The sequence below is a fragment of the Vipera berus genome (genome assembly GCF_964194415.1).
Source record: "Vipera berus genome assembly, chromosome: 2".
Taxonomy (NCBI): domain Eukaryota; kingdom Metazoa; phylum Chordata; class Lepidosauria; order Squamata; family Viperidae; genus Vipera; species Vipera berus.
Window position 1 is genome coordinate 74,077,800 of NC_138203.1, and position 23,950 is coordinate 74,101,749.

General features: G+C 38.5%; 2 protein-coding genes across 7 annotated transcripts in view; one reads left to right on the forward strand and one right to left on the reverse strand.

The window, feature by feature from the left end:
* The window catches only part of UHRF2 (ubiquitin like with PHD and ring finger domains 2), a 65,923-nt gene extending 48,091 nt beyond the window's left edge, over positions 1 to 17,832 (forward strand). Inside the window, exons 10-19 of one of the 6 annotated variants that reach the window (XR_014025555.1) lie at positions 3,320 to 3,426; positions 4,019 to 4,185; positions 4,896 to 4,970; positions 5,412 to 5,493; positions 6,678 to 6,819; positions 7,179 to 7,316; positions 8,181 to 8,304; positions 8,522 to 8,621; positions 12,078 to 12,172; positions 14,328 to 14,465. Coding sequence is in view for 3 of the 6 variants with exons in the window: in XM_081320854.1 (XP_081176980.1) it covers positions 3,320 to 3,426; positions 4,019 to 4,185; positions 4,896 to 4,970; positions 5,412 to 5,493; positions 6,678 to 6,819; positions 7,179 to 7,316; positions 8,181 to 8,304; positions 14,328 to 14,491; positions 14,810 to 14,908; positions 17,422 to 17,568 (1,245 nt within the window). In the remaining 3 variants the exon portion in view is untranslated. Of the gene's footprint in view, positions 1 to 3,319; positions 3,427 to 4,018; positions 4,186 to 4,895; positions 4,971 to 5,411; positions 5,663 to 6,677; positions 6,820 to 7,178; positions 7,317 to 8,180; positions 8,305 to 8,521; positions 8,622 to 12,077; positions 12,173 to 14,327; positions 14,492 to 14,809; positions 14,909 to 17,421 lie in introns of those variants that run through there. The other 5 variants (XM_081320854.1, XR_014025556.1, XM_081320855.1 and 2 more) reach the window with 5 other exon arrangements.
* A 3,502-nt stretch (positions 17,833 to 21,334) lies between these two features.
* The window catches only part of GLDC (glycine decarboxylase), a 42,972-nt gene continuing 40,356 nt past the window's right edge, over positions 21,335 to 23,950 (reverse strand). The window contains exon 25 of the mRNA XM_081320853.1: positions 21,335 to 22,608. Within this exon, the coding sequence (XP_081176979.1) occupies positions 22,465 to 22,608 (144 nt within the window). The 3' untranslated portion in view covers positions 21,335 to 22,464. The remainder of the gene's footprint in view (positions 22,609 to 23,950) is intronic.

Genomic DNA, 23,950 nt, shown 5'->3' on the forward strand with positions numbered 1-23,950 from the left:
AAATTGTTCAAACTCACCTTTTTTTTATTTAAAAAGTTTTACAATACATTTTAACTTTAATCCCCCCCCTCCTCCACCCCCATCTAACCCTCCCTATCCCTCTCCCCCATTCCCACCTCCCCCCCCCCCGACTTCCCAGAGCTAAATACAGGGTATAAAAACGAAAAACAAACATAAGCATCCATATGCTATCAACAATAAACTATTAATTCTATCACCCTCTGGCTCATGTAAAATAATTACAAACAGTAATAATATTACAGATAAGAAAAAAAAGGAAGAAAACAGAAAAGGAATTTTACTCAAATGCTAAATAAAATTTCTTAATCCCAATCCTTATTCATATTAATTTCAAAGAAAAAACTTTCATCTACTATTTACATTCTCCCACATTTCTCTAATCTCTAGACAAATTCTCAATTACGCGCCAAAAACGCCTGTCTCTATTAACCTTATTAATCTCCAACCAAACTGAACTATAATCAAAAATAGTTCTTGCATATATCACGCCAAATATCTCGCAGTTCCAGATCATCCATCTATACGTCTAGGACACCATTCCAATCTCCAATAAGAATAAAATAAAAAATTTAAAAAAATTATAATCCAATTAGGTAACCTTTGTTTATAGTAAGTTAAGAAAAATCAACTTCTTGTTGATTAGAAGCTTGCGTACAAATACTTTTAGTCCACAACCCTAATATACGTTTCTTGCAAAGAGATGACATCAGTCTTAAATTGTTTTAAATATTAAAAAGCTTTCTTTCTCCTCTATGATGAATTCAATCCATTGACATTCTAATTAGAAATTTAGTCACCAATCTTGACACTCCAAAGCTTTTGGAGCATATCTGAAATGACCCCTTCAACGTCTTTAGACCGCGCCCCTCCCACAGCTTCACTGTAAGTACGCTTTGGAGGTTCCATAACTTTCTGCTGGTCTTGCTCTTGCTCTCGTCTCGCTCGTCTTAGGGCGGCACGCGTCATCCTCTGCTCTCCTGCAGCAACCGATGAGACTGTAACTTGATCCCCTCCAGCACCATTCTCCTCTGTCTGTCTATCTGCAACTTCTTGAAGCTTTCCCTCACCATATCCCTTTGCAGCTTCCAGAAGTGGTAGGGGGATTGCTTTTAACACATTGCTATAAAAATCACGTGCCTGGGCCACAGTAACCAAACAATGTCTTTTACCTTCATGCATCACCACCAGTCCAACTGGAATCTCCCATCTGAACTTAATATCACATTTCTTAAGTTCCTGTACAAGAAATGCAAAATCTTTCCTTCTCTTTAAAATCTTTGGAGGAATCTCTTTTAAAACCAAGACTTCTTGCTCAGCAACTACCAATTTAGTATCATAAGCAGCTTGAATGACTTCATCTCTAATTACTCTCTTTGTAAAATAGACCACCACATCTCTGGGTAACTTCCTCTGTCTTGCAATCCATGAATTAACACGAAAAATTTTATCCATACTTCCCTCAATTTCAGATGCTGGCTGGCCCAATACCGCTTCCAAAGCTTCAGAGATCAGCTGCTTTAAATCTTCTTTAGAATTCTCCTTTAAGCCCCTAATTCTAATAGCATACTGCATCTGATGATACTGAGCGAGGCTCAATTCTCCGTCCACTTTATCCCTTATATTTTCATTCTCTAATACCTTTGCTTCTAATATAGAGTTCTTTTGACTGAGATCCTCCACTTTTGCATCCAGCTGTTGCACACATTCAGCTACACTTTCAATCATAGACAACATGTCTACCCTCATTGCTCTAAACTTCTCTTCCATCTTCTTCTCCAACTTCTCCTCCAGCTTTTTCAACTTTTCATCCATCATATCAGATATTAATTGTGAATGCTTTTCAAGGGCATCTTGTAAATCCTTAAGCGTCAACGCCGGAGGAGGTACAGGAGGAAGCAAAGCTTGCAACGAGGTCTGTTGCACCGGGGAAAACCCCGCATTCCGAAGAGCTTTAGAAGTTTTAGCCGCCATCTTTCGTCACTTTCACTTATTGCGCACTTTCACTTTAAAGCTATAAAATCCATTGAGCTAGAGAGTAAAAATAAAAGTCCACATCACCTTGACCTCCTGTACCGCTCTGCCTGCATCTTTATACTCAAAAGTATTCCTTCTGGCAGGGGTGGTTGCTAACGCCTGGCTCTGCTCCAAAAATCACGGAGCAGAGACACTGCGCAGCTCGGAGCAACCCAGGCTTCGGGGGGGCTCAATCCTTCAGCCGCCCAAACTCTCAGTTCAGGCGGCCCCGGAGAGCTCAACCCCTACCTGGGGCCTCACCCCCTCCTCTTCTCCCGAGGAGGGGGCTTCAAATCCATCTAAACAGCTGATCGGCGCTGTTTACGATGGAAAAACACAGCTGCGGAGCGGACAGCCCGGAGGCGGCTGTCTTCGGCGCCGCGTCGCCACCGGAAGTCCAAACTCACCTTTTTTAAATAGATTCGCTAATAGTAGAGTAAGATGTTAATAAAAGTAGTCACATCAATATGGACATAATGCAGTACAACTTCAACAACAATCGTAATAAAAGAAAAAGCCAGATACCTACAGATGCACACAAAAAAAAGAATAGTAGATGTTGTTAATGCAAATTGCTAAGAGATATTGAACTAATTTATTTTAAACAGATAATATGTAAATATGCTAAAATAGATCAAGCACAACCAACAAAATGTTCAGGCACTTTGCAGACATATTAACTATTTTTTAGAGTATAGTGAGGAAAGGTGCTTTCTATTTGTCGGTGCCCTCACCTGAGTTAATGATATTCTTGGAAATGTTTGCAGGTCTTTTAGTACCACTGAAGTTTGAGGATAAGAGGCTTTACCTGTGAGAGGCATTCCCAATATCTTGGCATGTAGAAATCTGTTGTTAGGTCCAACTCTTTGCCAGTAATTCATATATAGAACAGATATAATAGGAGAGCATGGAATGGGAAGATTTGGGTTGAAAAATCCTTCCATTTTTGCTCAGAATGAGAATGTCATCAAGTTATTAGTATTCTGTTTCCCTCTTGCAGCCCATGTAGGATGGCTTGTAAATTTGTCCTAAAAGGTTGCCTATTGAAGTTAATGTTTTTGTGTTTTTAGATAGACACATTTGTACGCAAACACACATGAACATGACCACTCATATCACACCTCCCGAAATATCTGTGGCAACACCACACAAAGTGTTGGTATACGGTAGTTATATATGCAGAGCTGTTATTGCATGGGACTCATTTTCATTTTCTACTTGTATATTTCAGAATATCCGCAATCATAATTTGACATTTTAAAGGATAATTTATCTTCTTATATAGGACCGAGGTGATGAATTTACTTACACTGGGAGTGGTGGAAGAGATCTTTCTGGCAATAAAAGAATTGGGGAACATTCATTTGATCAAACTCTAACACACATGAACAGGTGCCTTTTAAAAATGTTTTCCTATTTATTTTTTAAGGAGCAAGCATTCATTTTTAAGGAGAAACTGTCCACTTCCAAAAAGGTAGCCATCTTAAATCTGTTGTCCCTTCTAGGTTGCTAAGGCATCTTAGAGGTGCCCTGAATGCTAGGCAAAGGTGGACCGCAGCTTTTCACACAGAGGAAAAACAATATTTCTGCTTATCACTACCTTGTTGGTGAGAGAATAAAGCAGAACCGATTTCAGAGGGTATGGAAAGCTTTAATGTTTAGTTTTAGTGGCTGAATAAACTTAGGACCCCTTCCAATTGTGGAATGCCTGCCTCTGTTTTGAGTGTCTGAATGCAGCTCTCTACATTTTTGTGAAGGAAGGAAAGGAAGATCTGATCGTTCAAGCTTGAGATGGGCAAACTGTTTCTATGGGAACAAACTGTAGTTGACTCAGTGGTGATTTTAGGCTCACCTGCCTGCTGTATGCTCTGATGACTTTGGAGTATCAAATTGCAATAGTTTGGCATATGATGATTATCCTGACTGATGCGCTGATACTTTAATACTCTGTCATGTTGAAAAACTTTAAAAAAATATTTTTTAGGGCCCTGGCTCTAAATTGTGATGCTTCATTGGATGACAAAAATGGAGCTGAGTCTAAAAATTGGAGAGCTGGAAAACCAGTTAGAGTTGTTCGCAGTTCAAAAGGTCGAAGGATCAGCAAATATGCTCCAGAGGAAGGCAATAGATATGATGGCATATACAAGGCAAGTATTGTTTTTCCATATTTGTCTTGGAAAATATTATTAACAAAGTACTTTTTTGTACTGCAAAACATATTGATCTATATACCCCCTCTGAAAATTATTTCCAAAGCAGAAAAGGTGTTTGTGTATAATTTTTTTGTGATTTCTGAATGTTACTAATGACACATTTCAAGCATTCAGTGACCTTCTGATCTGTCATAGAGACTTTAAAGAAAGCCCTTTGTGCACACAGCTTTCTGTTCATGCAGCTTTGAATACAACACTCTAGAAAATATGCTCAGTTAAAACCAGTACCGTATTTAATTTATTATACTATTGTATTGGTTGTCTATTATTTCAGCTTTTGCACAATGTATCTGAGGTGATGGAGGGAGAGAAAGAATTGATAATAAGTTTAATATATATTCAGTAATTCAATAATGTGCATTTAAAAAACAACAACTGGATTTTTGTTTATAGCATAAGAAATAGACTTTTCAGCTGCTGGCATCTTATTGATGAATTTATGTTAAAAAGCCCTCTAAACTTCTTCAGCTGTCTCTTATTTCTCTTAATTTGCAAAACTAATAATAATAATTGCCACTAACAGTAAAAATGCCTTTCTTAGAAAATGTGGGATATATACTTTTTAGAGAAACAGTCTGGTTATCAAAGGTTACTTATTGTGTAAGTCAATATTAAGTTCTTTCTTTACAATACCCATTGCTTAGGAAGTCCATTCCAACACAGTGCAGATGATCAGAAGCAAGATAGATAAATTGAGATCAATACCTCAACTTGCCTTTGTATGTAAGTTGCTTTTCAGATAGCATAAGTTTCTTTCCTAGAACTAATGTATATGTAGAGAGATGTGCTTGGATGAAAAAGATCCAGAATCCACTTCAAGTTGAGATTTAGATCTGATTTTATATGACAAGTGTCTAGCATTTCCTATGATCTTTGCCAGGAAGGAGATTAGGAAAATATGTCTCAGTTACTTTTCTGGGATCTTTAACCTACAGCTGTACATTATGTCTTTCTAGAGACATATTTATTCTAGAGAGTTTTCCTGAGCAAATTGTGGATATTGGTTCCAGGCAAATACCTTATCACTCTTTATTATGTTTTAATTTTAACTTTTTATTTAAATACAGGACTAAAACTGGCTTGGTGGATTACCTATGCTGGAAAATGTATAGGATGTGTGACCCTGCTAATTTCTCTAGGCTATCTGTTTTACGGTCGTTTCAGATCTTTTGCTGAGGCACTTCTGTTTCACACTAACATATCTATGGCATTCCATGAAACTCCATCTTGTTCCTCATGCTTTTCAGTATCTACTTGAAACTTTGGAGTGGGATGCTATCAATATGCTAATAACACCAGTTCTACTACTGTTTGCCCTGAAGGAAATAGTTGGTTCCCTTGACAAATGCTGAAGTTTGATAATGGACTAAATACAGATGAACAAATGAAATCCAGACTTGTTGGTTGACTCTTGGGTACTTGGATGTTGAAATTTAGCCTGTTGTGGATATACCATGTTTACCTGAAAGTAAGACCTATCCTGAAAATAAGCCCTAGTTTGATTTTTATGTCTGCGCCTAATATAAGCCCTATCCCCCTAGTTAAGACCCCGCCTGCTCCATCCCACCATCTGGTTGTACGAGGTATGGCGAGACGCATGGGTAAAAATCAAGCTAGGGTGGGGGGTGGAGCTGCCCCATGTGCCCCGCACCTGCTTACCTCAGGCCCCGTAGCCAAGCCTTCCATGCCCTGGCATGTGCCTTGAGGTGGCGGCAGCAGCAGCCCTGTCCAGCAGGAGCCTGCGTAGCTGCTCACTCACTTCTGGTTGCTGGTGGCCACTCACGGCAAAAGGCCACATGGCACATCACACCAGTGCCACCGCTCGTGGCAGGACCCCACATCACCTCCTGCCACGAGCAGTGACACTGGCGCAATGCGCCACATGGTGTCTTGCTGCAAGTGGTGCCACTGGCACGATGCGGCACATGGCATCCTGCCGCAAGCAGCCAGAGAGGAAGTCGGGCAGCGACATGACAGGTGTCGGGGTGTGGGAGGCCTGGCTGTGGCAGTCCTGAGGTAAATGGGCAAGACATTTTGGAGGCAAAAAAGTATAAGACCATTTCTTATTTTCGAGGAAACACAGTATTGCATCCCTCTCTTCTCCACAAAATAGAAGATCTCATTGATCAATATTGCAGCTGTGATAAAGAGCTCATTGCACTGCACTGGCAGGCTATCTGGATGATTTCAAATCATTTTTAGCCATTTTTGGGTCACCATGATTTATCCTTAAAAAGCACCTGTAAGTTTTAGTTGGCACAAAATGTGGCATTTGGGCTGCTAACTAATATAAGATATGGGAATAATATGGTGCTGTTATTAAATATTAGAATGGGTGGGCTTACGTATAAATTTAATAATAAATAATAAAACTATAACACACAGCTTAGGACCTGACTTCCTTGCCTTTTCTTTAACAAGCCTGTACAGACATTATTGTCTGCAGAAGAAGCCTTTTTGTGTGTGCCCCCAGACTCAGAAGCTCTTCTGTACCACGTTCATATTTTGGAATGCACTCTTTAATGGCTCTTACTCTCTATGCCTTAGAAGAACATTCATGATGCAGTTCCAGGTTTTTAATACTTGATTATTTCATACTTTAATTTTCTATTTTGCATCCTGCATTTTAATTTTGTTAGCCGCCTTGAATGCACAGCTAAGCAAAGAGAAAAAATCACAGATCAATAAATTCATTCATGCTATAGTGTGTTACTTTAAATAAACTTATTTCTGCTGTCTTTTGTTTTGTCCTTCCTATGACAATCATTTTACATGTGCTGGATTTTTTAAAAAAAAATTTTTTGTACAGTCAACATTTATTTGACTTTCTTAGATTAAACACTTTAGATACAAACGTTTGAATGATTTCTTAAAGTTGATCTAAGCAGCTAGTCTATAGAAGATGCATATAAAAGCAACTTTATAATTCAGGTGGTGAAATATTGGCCAGAAATTGGAAAATGTGGATTTTTAGTTTGGCGCTATCTTCTGAGAAGAGATGATGCTGAACCTGCACCTTGGACTACAGAGGGAATTGAACGGTCAAAGAAACTGGGCTTGAGTTTACAGGTGAGAACTTAAAGTTGCCATCGTTTTTATCTTTTACTAAAACAGATAAGATTGTCAATACTCAGCTGAAGCTCTCTTGTCTTCAGATTTATTTTAAAGATGTCAGATGACTTGGATCATATTTTCTGTATAATGCTCAGAAGTCCATACTTTATTTCATGGAGATGAGAAGGTGACAATGTATAGGCTACACATGGACTAGTTCTGTGTTCTGGCCCCATTATTTTTAAATAATGATTGAAATTCAGTAACCAAATGGCTGAATCTTGCTTGTATAGTTGAGGACCCTTTTTCATATTTTGGGATGGTTTTTAGATGGAAACAAACAGTTTACATCAAGAACTTTCTGCTCCTTAACTGTATATAAAGTATATAAATATTAACCTTAACTGCCATCCCTAGCAATAAATGACTTTGAAACTGTTGATTATGCCTCCTTAGTTCTTCAGAAAACCCGGAGACTCAGTTGTGACTTACTATCCTTCAAACATGAATCATTCCCAATATAAAATGTGTTGAAGTAGATAAACCTAGAACTTAAATCATTTGTTAACATTTGGATTCCTAGATCAATTGATAAAATATAGAAAAATGGAAACAGACTTTGATTCCTTTTCAAAGGAATTTCAGCCAATCTATTTGTCACAGTTAGAAATGAAGACTCAGGATTCACCTTGGGCCACAAGGGAATAATGGCATTTTGTGAATTAGTTAACTCAATAGATTTATTTTTTGCTCCCCTTCAAACACTGAAGTTGTCTTTGACATAATAGATCTTACAAACATTCTGCTATTCCAGATGGTCTTGTTTTGATGCAAGCATTGCTAAAAATACTTCTCAGATGTGATGTTCTTCTTTTGTAGTACCCAGAAGGCTATTGGGAAGCAATGGCAAATAAAGAAAAGAAAGATAAAGTAAAAAAGCAGCCTGTGAAACAGGAACCAATGGAACAGAGCAATGGAAATCAGAAAAGACCAATTAATGACGGTATGTCTGGCTACTTAAATCCATCAGTTATCAGATAGAGAAGGTATTTCAATCCATATTGAAACATAATATCTCTGGGACCTCTTAAATATCTAACAGGTCTGTCAGAAATTAGTGTTTTCACATTGATTCTTTCTTGTATTCAGTTGGATCTCTTCTGAGTCATCTTCCGCCTATATTTTATCTATTGTTCCATCACTTCTTCATTCCCAACTAGCTGGTGAACTGCAGGGCTGAATGAGTACCTTCAGAGAGAAGACATTTAGGAGTCTTTATGTAAGCCAGTGGACAGGGCATTGACAGAAATATCATGCTAGGTATGCACTCTCATCAATATATCTTAGCCATTAGACTTACCTTAAGTTTCAATCACTTTCTCAAGAAATGATATTCCATTTCATCCAAGGACCCATAGCACTAAGGTTTGTATAAATGAGGGCTTTTGAATTTTTGTGTGCGGGGATGATGTTTTTGTAAAGTTGATTTTAAGTTATTGGAAATACAATAAATAGAGTTCTTTAAGCTGAAATTTTTTCAGCATAATTTTTGAGTGTTAAAACTAAGTGAAGGCTTACATATCTAATAATAAATGTATTAAATTTATATGTCACCCAATTTCCAGCAACTGTGGGCAGTTTACAAATTGTTAAAACTAGTAACCATTTTAAAAAAATCATAACAAAGGAACAGAAGAAAACAAATCCAGATAGGAACAAGGAAAATGAGGAAAAGGGATGTCTGTCATTCTTGCCAAAGGCCTGCCACAGGGCCATGTGTTTAGATCGCTTCAAAATGTTTGTCGTTTATTACCAAAAATGTTAGACCAAGAAATTATCCTTTATTTTTCTGTCTTTTCTGACAGAATTTGACAATGCAATTTTGGGGACTTTCTAAAAGCTGTTGGTTATAGGTTACTATTGGCCATTAGTATGTAGATCAACAAAGGATGAGGGAACTTAAGATTTTTCTGTGATATATTAGAAGCTTGGAGAGGGAAGGGAAGATGCAAGGGAAAAAAATGAAACATTGGGATTGATACTTGGCATTTGAAAGTTTTGGAGGACATTGACAAGACAGAAGGGAGGTCAATAAGAAATAGGTGAGCTTCCGGTTCCTGATTTCCAGTGGGCAGTATGAAGATTCGGAATGCCAAACCCTTCGGCTGAAATTTCTTTTTGTTGGGGACCCTAAGGGGCCAGAACCCACCCTGAAGGGGTGGAATGAAGGAAGGAAATCCCAGGGACTTAGGAGAGACGGCGGTCTCCCTGAACGGTCCAGGAGAAGCCTCCCAGAAATCACCAGAAGAAAAGGCTGGCTAACTCCATTGTCCAGTCATAGCTGAAAACAACGGAAGTCCATAAGCTTTAAGCGGATTTTAAACAGCGTGCTTGAGTAAGAATATTGATTTTCTCTGTGCTGCCTATTTTGCTGAAGAAGAAAGTCCCAAGAATAAGAGATCTCCCGGGGGGGGGGGGAAAGGAGGGGGATTTTACTCCCTCCTTTTGGTTACCAGAAGCGGCAAAACTTACCCTTTAGAGAGAGAAAAATGACTAGAAAGACCTGAAAAATGAGCAAACGCTGACACCTACTGGTGGGTGAGGATTTTTTTTCTCTGACCCTCAAAGTTCTTAGAAAATGCAGCTGTGTAAACAAAGTGTGAGTAACAAATCTGAAGCAATGAATACTTTACAAAAGAAACATATGATAAGTGGCAACAATTTCAAAGGACAATGATTTTAAACTACAAAGAAATACAGAACAACCTTTGAGAATATAAATCAACTTATCTCCAACTTAATTTCACTTCAAGAAATTTCCCAAGAAAATACAGTAGAAATGACTGGACATAATTCTGAGGATAGAGACTTAAAGATGGAACCGTATAAAATAAAAAATCATGATTTAATTCAAATGGGAAATATTTCAACACGTCCAAGCAACTTTGAAGATAAGGAAAAGAATGAGAAAAAATACTTTACAGGGAAATGAATGATGCAGCAAAACACACTGATTAAGAAAGGCAGTGGCCAGAGAAAAAAGATTAAAATGGAAATCAAGAAAATAGATGATGGGACTTATCGGAGAGAATACTTAAAAAAGAAACATTTGTTTGAATATGGCTAAAGAAATGGAAAAACTGAAATATATTACTCTTAGAGGGATGGGTTTTTTTAAAATTAATACAATATGTTTTTTTTTCTTTTTCCTTTCTGTAAAAAAAAAGTTGAAATGATTTAAACAAAGCACATTTTAGTTATTTAAATGTGACTATAAGAAAAACAAAAAATGTGTTTTGAATGAGAGAAAGGATTAGATGATTAGTTCTACTGAATGGAATGCTTAAAGTTTAAATAGATTAAACACACTCTCAGCTATGGTAAAAAAGAATAAGAAATTGAGGGAATAAACATTAAATTAGGAGGGATACATATTTTAAGTTGTATGTTATTTTTTGTATCTCAGTGCTTTTGTCTTTTTTTTCTTTTTTCTTTTTTCTTCTTTTTTTCCTCTTTTTTGTCTCCTCTTTTCTCTTTCTACTTTTTTACTTATTGATTAAGAAATATTAAAGTATGAGAGGGCTTATATGGAAAAAATAGAATTAAATCCACCAATGTAAATGTAGTTAATTGTTGAAAAATTGTCACTAGTAAGAATATTTAGAATTTGGGGGGAGAAATAAGCTGAAATAAGCCCGGTAACAGGATTTACGATAAGGCAACTAAAATGACTAATAGAATTTTTGGAAAAATTATATACTTAATTGTTAATCAAAATAATGAGAATTGTCTTAACCTAATGTTTTGCAAAGAAAGATACTTTGGGGAAAGGGGAAATCAAATGAAATTAACATATAGAATATAGATTATAGAAATCAATTGTTAAAGATTGTTTTATAAACGTTACCCAGACAACATACTGTTTACAAATTACTGAATGATGTTATGTTAAAAATATCAATAAAATATATACAAAAAAAGAGAGAAATAGGTGAATACCAAAAAAGGAAGTCAAATTATGAAGCCTCTCTCTATAGAGATCAATCTCATTTCAAAATAATTCATGTACTTAATGTACAGTATTGAGAATCTTAAGGTATTCATATTCTAAAATGCACCCATAATATCCTTCCAGTTTAGCATTACTATTTCTGGCAGTTATAAATATATCGTTGCTCAGATATATTTGTTTTCAACCTTTATTTTGGAATCTTGGTCTGTTTTGGTACAAGGTTTGCTGACAAGAAACTTAGATGGCCATGTTGATATGCTAAATGTTCAGCATTCTGAACTTCAAAGAGATGGAAGAGAATTAAACCCTTTATAAATAATGGTTTTAAATGAAAATAGAATGATTAGGGATCAAGTTTCAGCCAAAAGTGAGATTGCATCAAATTCTGGTAAATGAAAAAGATAAGAAATTAGAGATCATGCTATTCTAAGAAGGGCTAAATTTATTACTTCAATTTCAGAGGTATAATTTGGCTAGAAAAAGGTCAATAAATACATCTTCTTTTGAGATAAGGACAATGCTGTCTTAACACTGGAAAAAAACGTTTGCTTGTAGCTTGCAGGGTTCTCACCCACCCACTACTTCCGCAGCACTGGGCTACAGAAGGGTTGGGGACCCCTGTTTTAAGGTACTCCGTGGAGCATAATCATTCTTCACTGGACTGTTTGCAATTCCCTGTATGATTTTTCTTCTACAAACCTTAAAATTCCCAGAGATGCTAGGGCAGGGCTTTTCAACCTTTTCACCCATTGTACCACTTTTAGGATATGGCAACGGCTGAGTACCACCAGTCGCCTTGCAATGTGTCAAAAACTTGATGACCCCCCCTCCAAAAAAGGAAAAAAGTGATGAAGTACAGGTACCGTATTTTCTGGCGTATAAGACGACTTTTTAACCCATGAAAATCTTCTCAAAAGTTGGGGGGTCGTCTTATATGCCGGGTCGTCTTATGCGCCGGGAAAAAAAACAAATCAGTCGAGCGTCCCCGTTCTTGCAAAGCCGGGCCGCTCCGCGCAACCGAGCTATCTCCGGCGCGGCTCCTGGACACGGCTGGGCGAGAGCGTCAGGCGGCTCTCCCCACGCGAAGGCGGCGCTGCCCGTCGGCTCTTGTCCATCGCAGAGGAGGTGAAGGCCCGACTGGCCCCGCCGGCCCTCCTGCTGCTTCCGCGCTTCTGCCGGCCCACGAGGTGCAGCCGTCCTGACGCTGCCCCTCAGCGCCGCGCTCACGGCGGCTGCCTGCTGGCTCGTCTCGGCCAGCACCGCCCGGCGGAAGCACATCCCCGCAGGGGGGAGAGCGGTGCTGGTGACAGGTGAGCGGCGGGCGTGAGGCCCTCCCTTCGGGCAGCGGCAGGACGGCCCAGCGCCTGCAGGACGGCCAGCAGCTCCACGTGCAGCAGCAACCGCCGGCTCAGCAACAGGTCCGAGCACAGGAGCCGCACCGCCAGGCTGCCCAGGAAAAGCAGCCACACCGAGAGGCTGCACGCCCAGTCCAGCTCCATGAGGGGCAGGACGGGAAGCCGGCCGGGAAGAGGGACCGGGAGCCCGGGCCGAGCGCGCCTCGGCCAACGGTGAGAGGGAAGTGGCACATGAAAAAGAGGCTGCGGGCGGAGCTGCCCCGCCCTGCGCCGAATGGGAGAAGTTCAAGGCCTGGGGGGGGAAGCAGGAGGGGCGCCGGCCGTGGCGGGGTGGCGGCTGCCCTCCAGTGCTGCCTGCCGCCCAGGAAACGCTGCGCCTCAGGGGCTGGCAGAAGCGTGGGAGCAGCGGGAGGGCCGGCGGGGCCAGTCGGGCCTTCGCCTCCTCTGCGACGGACAGGGAGGGCAGGGCATGTAAGTATTTTCCGGCGTATAAGACAAAAAACCTTGAAAAACTTCTTAAAAGTAGGGGGTCGTCTTATACGCCGGGTCGTCTTATACGCCGGAAAACACGGTAGTCCTGGACTTACAACAGTTCGCTTAGTGGCTGTTCGAAGTTACAATGGCACTGAAACAAGCGCCCCCAAAGCTACAGCTCAGCAAGACACCTGCCTGCCTACCCGGCGGCGTTCTTCCTCCTGTCTGAGGTTTTCATTGTTGTGAGCATTTCTATTGAGGATTGGCAGCGGGGGTGGGGGGTGTTTGGTTTTTATTTTCCCCCGTCTGCCGAGTGGTTGCAGCAGGTTTTGGTCACTTCACATGACCCTGGACACTGTGACTGTCATAAGTATGAATCAGTTGCCAAGCATCTGAATGTAAATCACAAGACCCTGGAGATGCTGCAACATTCCAGCTGATCGGCGCTTCTTCTGGACTCAGAAGCACCAAGATCAGTGTTGAGCTCCAGCCGGATCCTGGCGCTGATCCTGGTGCTTCCGCTGAGCCCTGACAGCCCCGAAGAAGCGCTGATCCTGGCACTTCTGCTGAGCCCTGACAGCCCTGCAGCTCCAGCCATCTCTCACCCAGGCTTGTGCGGTGCTACCACCGGTTCAGCTCATTCCTCTCCCCCACTACCACTTTTCTAGGATGGTTGCGTACCACCTGCCAGGTGCCAATGTACCACAGGTGGTACCCGTACCACTGGTTGAAAAGCCCTGTGGTAGGGCTTCCTGGTACAGTAATTACACGAACTGACACATTTTAAGAATGAGTTTATTTTCAATATTTAAGATTTATATCAATTATCATACTGTTTACTTGCAGTGAGTTACTTGAAATTTATCCCTCATAAAAAAAGGAAATTATTTTTTCTGTGAAAGTATCTTTAAAAGAAAAACAACACTTTCTCTCTGACCACTAGTTGTGTTAGAACTACCTTTGCAAATATTCAGTTGTCCTTAGAAGAAGTAAGCTGGATATATTTTCAGAATATAATATACAACAGAGGATGTATGTTTTGGAGGAAGTTTTTAATTTAAGATTGTTTTGCTGTTATTTTACATTTTCTGGTAAATTTAATCAATAAGTCTGTTCCTGCAGGATATGTAGTTGAAGGAGTCAGTGTAAATTTATAATTGTGGTTTGGTAATATTTTTTTTCCAGACAATATAAAGCAACCTACAAATACAGCCAAAACAATGAGGATGAGTGATGGAGGGAAGGGAGAAGCTTTTCAGCTAACACAACAACAACAATGGTTGATACAGGAAGACTCTCCAAACCAGAAACTTTGGGATGAAGTTCTCAAATTTCTTAAAGAAGGACCAGTATGTTTTTTATTTTAACCAAGGTTCTGTACTGTTTCCTTTTAAAGTTATGCCAGTGGATTTTCACTGGAACAAGGACCTTGTTCTCCCTGCAACTTTTTAGAAAGTTCCCCACCATCCAGAATGCATGAGGACCTGCAGAGAGTGAAAACACAATTTGGCTAATATGTAGTATATTTATTAAAATAGAAAGTGTATTTCAAATACTGTACTCCAGGCCCAAAAAGAAGTCTGGGTTGATATAGAAACAATATTTTATGAAGAGGTTGCGAGCACTTCAGCATTTGACTTAATTATTTTTCCATTATCCTGTCCTAGAATTTTTTGAAGAAACTGGAACAATCGTTTATGTGCGTTTGCTGCCAGGAGCTGGTTTATCAGCCAGTGACCACAGAGTGCCTGCACAATGTCTGTAAAGTAAGTGTCTCATGGATCATTTTCACATAGTTCTACTATAACTTTTAAAAGCAAATAAACTAAGATTTTAAAGGAGAAAGAAAATTCTGTACTGCTGTTAACAGCAAGCATATACAGTAGGTCAGTAGTTACCTCAAGTTAATGAACATTCTTACTTAGTTCAAACAGTAAGATTATGCATATATTGATCAGATATATCTGTGACCTGGTTTATTTCAATAAGTTTCATAGTGTAGCTGTGCTAGCCTATTGCAGTAAACAAAACAATGAAGAATCTTGTGGCACAGTACAATCTAACATTGTATTGTAATGTAAGATTCTTTTGGACAAGACAGTTTCATCAGACCTTATGCTGTAATGAACTGAGTAATTTTTAAGTGTTAAAAATAACAGTTTCAGGTTTTTTGGTAAGTCTTCAATGTTTTTATATAGTTCCCAAAACAAAATAATTCAGGCATGATTTTAGATTATAATTACACTTATGAAATCATATTTTGACTGTTTTAATGAAAACAGAATATATACTTTCTACATAGTTTTGAAGATGGTGTTAACTTCAATATGTTAAATGCTTTCAATTCCTGAATTGAGATTAATTAATTCTCTGATATTAACATTTGTGTGTAATCTTGTGTCAAAATTTGTGCTGAATTATTATATTCCTGAGAGTATAAAGTTCTTTTGAGCCTCTACAAGATGCATATCCATCATCTCTGTAATTTCCAGAAGATTATTCACCTTACATTATTTTTACAATTCATGTTGATTCATAGGGTGGGTATGAACATTGGGTTCAGCTATTTGTTTATTTTAAAGCACCATCCAATACCGAATAATTTAGGGCAACTTACACTGTAAAAGCTAGAATAATAAATTGAGAAACAGATCATATGCAGAAGAAAACAAGCCAAAGAAAAAGAGCAAAAACATAATCTATAGGTAAATGCTTGGAAAGCGTTAAGCATAGAAACTTGTAGTCCAACATATTTGTAGGGTATCAGATTGTAAACACTGGTTAAAATTATAGTTTTCTCTTGTGTCTTGGTCTTAATTGTTTGAAATTATATCTGTTCACTAATGGAGGATATGTGCTGGTGGACTGAATTTCCTTCGCCTTTCCCCAGAGAGATAGGGGTCCATTCAGAATGTGCAGAGGTTAGAGAGAAAACAAGAGTGAGGCAAACTTACAACCACAATTGATCCCAAAATTTCTGTTGATAAGCAAGACATTTGTTAAGTTTGTTTTGTCCCATTTTACAACCTTTCTAGCCACATTTGTTAAGTGAATTGCTGCAGTTGTTAAGTTAGTTACATGGTTGTTAAGTGAATCTAGTTTCTCCATTGACTTTGCTTGTCAAAAGGTTACAAAAGTTGACCAGTGACCCCAGGACACTGCAACCGTCATAAATCTGAGTTAGTTGCCAAGTGCCTGAATTTTGATCATGTGACCATGGGGATGTTACAGTGGTCATAAGTCACTTTTTTCAGTGCTGTTGTAACTGATAGTCACTGAATGAACTGTTGTAAGTTAAAGACTATCTGTCACATTCTGCCTTATTGTCCTGTTTATATTAGTAGACGCCATAATTTGTTCAGAACTGCTGGACAGGAAGGCTTGTTTCTCCTTTTCATACACTATGAAATAGAGAGTGGATGGTAAAAGCACAAAACAATCTCTTGTCAGGTCTAGCCTAACCCACTTGTAACTGATTCAGCATCTACTTTAATACTAATCTACTGGAAAGAGGACCTTTGCCCTGCAAATGTGGGATTTCAACTCCCCTTAATGAAGAAGGCTGGGAATTGCATGCCAACATATGAAGTGGGCATAAGATAGTTTGCATTGGCACTCCTAATTATGTAAATTATAAATATATATCTCTTCAAATTTGGAATTATAACTTCTGATATTATAGCAGTATAATAATGTTGGGGTATCTCTTTGCAGGAAGTATGACAGTATAATTGCTTCATGGTAAATTCAGATACATTGTAACTTGGGAGTTTGGTCCAGCTGTCCTGGGTAGGCTGTTGGTCTTGCTGAGTAAAACATGGGAAACCATGGTTATTCCAGGTTTCAGGCAAGATAATTCTGGTGAGCTTTTATAGGAATAGTGGGCAGAGCTGGTACACCTAGTCTTTCTTTTTCCCCTCCTCTTTCATTGTGTGTCTGGTTTACTCACCCTTTCTGTTCCTTAAGTTACCTTCCCTTAGATCTGTCACCATTTCCTTGCCATTCTTAAATTCGAGTGCAGCAAATCCACCTGGCCCAGTCTTGCCCAATCTTCTTCACTGCCCTTTCCTTTACCACATATTGCACACAGTTGACTCTTTGACCTTCCATTTTTCCCACTCTGCCTGGCTGACCAAACCCACATTCTGGGTCTAGACACAGCCTGCCCAGAACTGTTTCAATCACAGAATATTTTTCATCTGCATATTGCTTAATCTCTAAGTAATGTATCTATCTTGTGACTTGGATTTTAACATTTGTATGTTTCCCATGACTTTAGAGCTGTTTACAGCGCTCTTTCAGAGCTGAAGTCTTCACCTGTCCTGCTTGCCGACATGACCTTGGAAAGGGCTACATCATGGTTCCCAACAAGATATTGCAGACACTACTTGACCAGTTCTTCCCTGGTTATAGCAAAGGTCGATGATATGTATTTGTAACCTTCTTCTCCAAATGACTGAATAAACTAAAAGAACAAAACATCTAGGAAAACAGTGGACCAGCCAGCTTGAGGGAATTCATATTTACTATCACATTGTGAAGCCGCTAATTCAACCCTCTTTCCCATTTAGCAATCTGTCGTGTAGTAAGAACTTCAAATTCTCAGCTTCCTTTCCACAAAGGTAGTTTTGAACAGATGACCATTAGTTTGTATGCAGGAATAAATGCTTTCTTGGCTCTGGCCACAGTAGTAGCAGGTCTTCAGTTGTTTTTGTAACTACCTCGGAGAAAATAAATTGGGGGAAGTTTAGCAACACATCCAATGAAGTTTAGCTACACACTATCTTCTGAACATTAGTTTTGCCTGGTCCATGCAATTTGATTTTGCAACAAGAAAACAGCACGTAAGAAGCCAATTTTATTGAGAACATCAAATGCTGTGGTGTGCATAATTCTTTATTGTATTTTCTCTCCCGCTGTCTTTCTTACTCCTTTTGCAACAACAAGCTTTTAGTCTATTTTTGTGAGCGTTATTGTGCTCTCGTATCTTCTGCAAGTTGACTACTAAGGACTGAGAATATGAATGCATTGTTGCTGTTGATGTAAAGTGATTTGTGTTTTTTGCACTTAAAGAGGGTGTTCAAGACACTCTAATTGTGTAAAAACTATTTCATATAAAACAAGCCACTTTTGTAATAGGTAAAATTGTTTGCTTTTAGTAGGTCTTGTATTAGTGGCAATACATCTTATACAGCATTGAAAGCAGTGCAAGCTTGGAGAGCTCAAATTGCTTCTTATTGTGATCTGAAATTTTATATACAGTATATTCCCCACCCCTGAATATACTTATTAAATATTTTATGATTCATAAGGTGTTGATTGTTTGCATTTTACACCCATGACATGATAGCAAGTAATTTCCTAAAATAATGTTTTATATATTACATAAAATTCCATTTGAAATTTTAATAAATGGAATTAGTAAACCTGAAATTTACATTGGTCCGTTGGGCATTTGCCTTGCAGAGTTATATATTTTAAAATGCATTTTTATAAGACTTTCATTTCATATCAGCTTTTGATTATAGAAAGTAAATGCTGCTATCAGAACAGATACGTTTGAGTACTTACATACTATTTTAATATATACAGTTGTTTGAACATTGCTTGAATTGGGAAGCTGGTGTTATCCCTGTATTATAAATTGAGACGGAAGCTTTTTGATTTCAAGTCTGGTTTAGGTATGGTACTGAACATTGGATTAGATTATTTAACTGGTTTCAGTTTACATTCCAATCTTTTTCCTTTAGCAGGAAGAAATTAAAATTAAAATAGGATAGTTTAAAAAAAGAGTGTTGAATTCACATATAAGAATGTTGGAATGTTTAACTTAACAGGTTAAAGCCATAGTGACCTACTTTACATGTAACACTAAGTAAAACAGAAATCATTATGGATGAACTAGGACAGTATCTCAACTCAGGTTGGTTTATATTATACTTAATCAGTCAGGATAACAAAACTATAATTAAACATGACTTATTTGAATTATCCACAGATTGAATGAACCAAATTTTTTCAGCTGTGATAGTAAAAGATATCTAGTTAGATAAAAATTAAAAGCAGTACTTTCCTGTTTCTCCCTCAGATACACAAATATTGAGTTGGCTATGTCAGCCAATGGCCTTTTTAGTCAAAGAGTTTATGAATTTGCAGCTAAAGCAAGATAAGGAAGCAAAATTTCATAAATGGTTTTAGCTTTTCATAAATGGTTTTAGCTTTTCTGCAATAGCAGTCTCCAGAGTGATGAGACAGCTGTGAGATTAAAAGCTTCTTTTGGGCTTTCAGTCATGGTAGTGAGTATATCTTCAGCCTAGATAAAGCGTTAACTATCTTTTCATGCCTCAGAAACCTCTAGTCTGGCTATATTGAATGCCGATCCCCATTTCTAATGCCATTTTAACCTCAGTGATGAATAAAATTGGGAGAATCAATAATCCAACTTTTATTTAGAAAACCAGTTGCAGAGTTTGATCAAGAATCTTTGCTTATTTTGTAAAGATAGTTAATATTAATCACAAGCTGATTGAAACCCAAGTCACATATTAGCATGGCTTATACATGAACTTATGCCCTGTACATATATTAAAACTGTAAGTTAGCATTATGCATAGACCAGACAACAGTTAATTTTAATACTTAGGTAGGAGATGAAAATATTCAGTGGCCAACTTCTGGCATCATGCTAATTAATGACTTTTTGAACAAGCTATAGTATTTTGGCTCACAAACTATAAACCAAGAATCAACAATTTTGCACAATGGCCCAAATATTACCCTGCCTCCTATCACAAAATTAAAAACTGCCAAATTTTCTGGAATTTTGATAACTTACTTTGAGTGGCTGGAAATTAGTGAACCTTTGGGTGAATTAAATGTTGGGATTTTCATGAACATTTCAGAATTTTAAGAATGCTGAAATAAAATAATTTTGGGGGGAGGGCAGTTGCCTTTTTCTGCTCCCTGTCATAAGTCATGGCCTAGGAGGCACAGTGAGCAACTAGCTTTGTGCACCACACTAAGCATAAAAAAACACAACTTCTTTTTGGCTTATGCAAGACCTCCCCATGTCCACTTCAGAATATACAGAGCTTCTTTGGTCTAGTGCAGGGGTCAGGAACCTGAAACAGTGAAAGAGCCACATGTGCAGAACAGGGTTTGACTGAAGAGTGGAGCCAAGGCGAGATATGCACCTACCCTGCATATTTGAATTGATTGGTTGAAGTTTTTTAGTCCCACTTTTTTTTTTTTTGGACTGCACATGGCAGAGGATGGAGCTGCAGGAGACGGCTGAAAGAGCCGCATGCGGCTCCGGAGCCGCGGGTTGCAGACCTGTGGTCTAGTGATTTAGGAACCTGAAAACTGAATTTTAGTCCCACTTTAGGCATGAAAGCCAGTTGGGTGACCAGGCCAGTCTCACAGGGTTGTGGCGAAAATAAGAGGAGAAAGTGTTTGTCCCCTTGAGTTATTTTTAAAAATAAAGGCGGGATAAAAAAATAAAATATATTTGCTAAGCTAGCTATCCGGTGCTAAAGTTAGCTAAAAAAATAACCAAATGGTACTGCTAATAAAAAGTTGATCATTTCTCTGATACATTGTAATAGTTGGCTCTCTTACAGAGTAATTCCTATTGAATCACCAGGAGTTTATCCCAAGTTCATTTGCTGTAAAATTACAACCTCAGGGTCTACTGGAGCATTAAATGAAGACTTTTCCCCCATAAATAATTTGTTGCTTGGATTATCATATGTAGGAAGCACTTTATTATTCATTTCCTATTCCAGCAAGCTTCTCTGAAACCAGAGGTGGTAAGCCCCACACTAAATGGGGTGTTTTGTGGTTCTTTTTAAGCAGTTCTTGAAGCAGTTTTCATAGTGGTCAGCTTGCCATCAATGTCTTCAAATTGGATTTCTCTTTTGACAGTTGTGGGCATCTCTTTGTTCAATGTGAGATAGCTTTTAAAAGTTATGTGTTTTTGATGTGTGCTGTAAAGGATGTACTCTCATCCTTTAATTTCAAATAATAAATTCAGATTGTTGCACTTGCATTTAATTGCTGTAGCATATTGTAATTGATTGAACTCATAACTACTGTGATAGCACTGTTTTCCAACAGTCCCATATCAGACCACATTACACCAAGGTTTATAGGAGGTCATATTCTGAGAAGTGTGTCTGACCCGCATGTGTACGTGTGTATTTGTGGTTTTTGTTGATTATGCCTTAAGTCAGTCTACAGAACTGTGACCAAGAAATTGGAAATTAGCTATGCTATAGGCTACAGTTCTTGCACTGAATGTGTTAAGTCAGTTTTACAGAAAATGGCTGACTGATTAAGTAATATTCAGCAAAGATTAACCTAAAAGGGAACAGGGCTTTCTCATTTGCCAAACCATGTGCCCTTTAAATATCTGTATTAGAACAAAATGTATTAGAAATCTTAATGCTAGCAATCCTGCAGGCAACCTTTTGTTCTCGCAAGTGTAATCATTAGAGCCCTAGCAAAGCCTCTCAAAGTGCCTCACTTAGGGTGGGGGTGTGTGAGATCACAAATGCTGCTGAGAAAGTGTCTCATGCCTACTTGGCTCACATTAATGTCCATATTCTGAAGAAAGTGACCTGTATTTTGCTAGTCGGATTGAAATCAAGCTTCAAAAACTGAAGTCAACTAGTTTTAATTGGCACGTTAACAAGAGAAAATTTAAAAAATATCAGTTCTAGGTCACATAATTATAAACAACAAAGATGCACTGCCATAATCTAACAGAGTGTGGTACATTTTTTTTTACAAAGCCACCTGCTTTCGACCGTATCAAACTGTTAATGGTTGTCCATGACTTCATTCATACAAAATGAATAGTAACTCCATTCTACCTCAGCTCAAAACCAAGGGAAATACATTATAAAACTATGTCCTTAAAAAAATGGGGTTAATCTGTATCACAGCATTTGGATGAGCAGGTGCATAGTCATGACTGTTTAAACAGTGTATTGCTTTTGTTCATACAGTTCAATGCTTATTATTAAATCACAGAAAAGCAGCCCTGATAGAAAAGAGGGGCTTAATCAAGGCCACTTCAGCATGGATTGACATGGGAACTGAGGCACTGTATCAAATCAATTGCCGCTTAATAAAAGTATTTACAAATAGCTGCACAGAAATTTAATTAACAGCGTGGAGTTTTCAAAAATATACATTGTATATAAAATGTGCTAACTGGGCTGAAGATTTCGCCTGTCTTCACAGTGCTGCAAATACAGCAAGAAAAATTAAGCCCAGTGATCTGAAAAGGGGGTGGGGGTGGGGGGTAAGGAAGCTGGTTCTAAGATGATGCTCTCTTCTGCTCAGCAAAAGGGGATTCATAGACCTCCATTGGTGGGCAGGTACAGATCAGATGCTGGTCCCCATAGATGTCATCAATTCTGGCAATTGTAGGCCAAAACTTACTTTCAGGTTTCACAAATGGCTAAGGAAGAGGAAGGAATATTTAGAAAAGCTATACAGTACAACATCTAAACTACAAAAATTAGTAATTACAATGTGCTTATGTATATTAAAAAAGGGTATACCATAGGGGGTAAAATACATCAAGGAAAGCTTTCAAGGCAAGGTATTGATTGTAAGCCCTACACGATTTGGAAAGATCCTACATGGATTCTTTTTCTTTTCTCCAAAGCAAATTTTTGGAAGTCTTTCAATGACCAGACCAGGAGTTTGAGATATATGAAGTTGTTTTACTCATTAAAGACAAATTAGGTAACCTGCATTCTGTGCTTCACCCCAGCATCCAAACATTCTGCCAGTGAAACTCAGCAGCACATTTGGGGGGGGGGGTTGGTCCTCCAAAATAAGGATGGAAATGAAAGTGAGAAACCTCTACAGGGAAACCTCCAATTTGCACTTTTATAGCCCACCATAAATGATCTCAAACTGCACTAGTGAAACAACCATTTTGCTGCCGAATTTCAGTATTACCAGTTTGGGCTCTTTCAGAAGTATTGGAGGGTGGAAGTGATGGGACTGATGAGCCAACTGCAGGTTTCCCACTTCCATATTCCAATTATCCAAAAAAACATCTTTTTCCTTGAAGATGTTTTGCTTCACATCCAAGAAGCTTCTTCAGGTCAGGTTCAATTGAGAATTGAAGAAGCTTCTTGGATGAGAAGGAAAAAACAAAGACTGGTTGCCTTTTGAAAAGCACTTTTGGGACAACCATGACCTGGATGACTGAGAATCTCCATAGATGTTCCTTGTTTTGCTTTGGACACCATTTTCTTGTTGATACAAAGATTTTATCTTATTCTTGTAGGAACTAAACCAAAGCCAGATCAAAACAAAACAGGTTAGTTCTTTATTTCACTTCTTGTGGTGGAAACAGTTCTTTTCATCGAATACCTGCTCTCTTCAATGCAACACATTGCTTTTGAACTCGCCATTTCCAAAGCAGTTGGTGAAAAGTCATTGCTAGGAGGGCTAGTTTTTTGAGAGAAAAAATTGCTGAAAATTTACAGAATTACTTTTATATTTCTCTTTAAGCACACACAAGAATACTCAAGTAAATATTTCATTTTTCCAGTATGTATAGGAGCATCACTTCAGAACAGGGATGCTAGCAGTCTGAGCACAGTAGATTGGCCTCAAACAAAAAATAAGCTACATTATACTTTTTTGTTAAATCTGTATTATGCTCTGCTGGTTTCTGGCCTAGAAAGCTCTCCCACGTACATGTATCTGCTATATTCAATGCAAGAAAGGTATCGGCATTTTTTCATGCCAGTGTCTTCTAGTCTAGTGCATGTAGTGCTAAC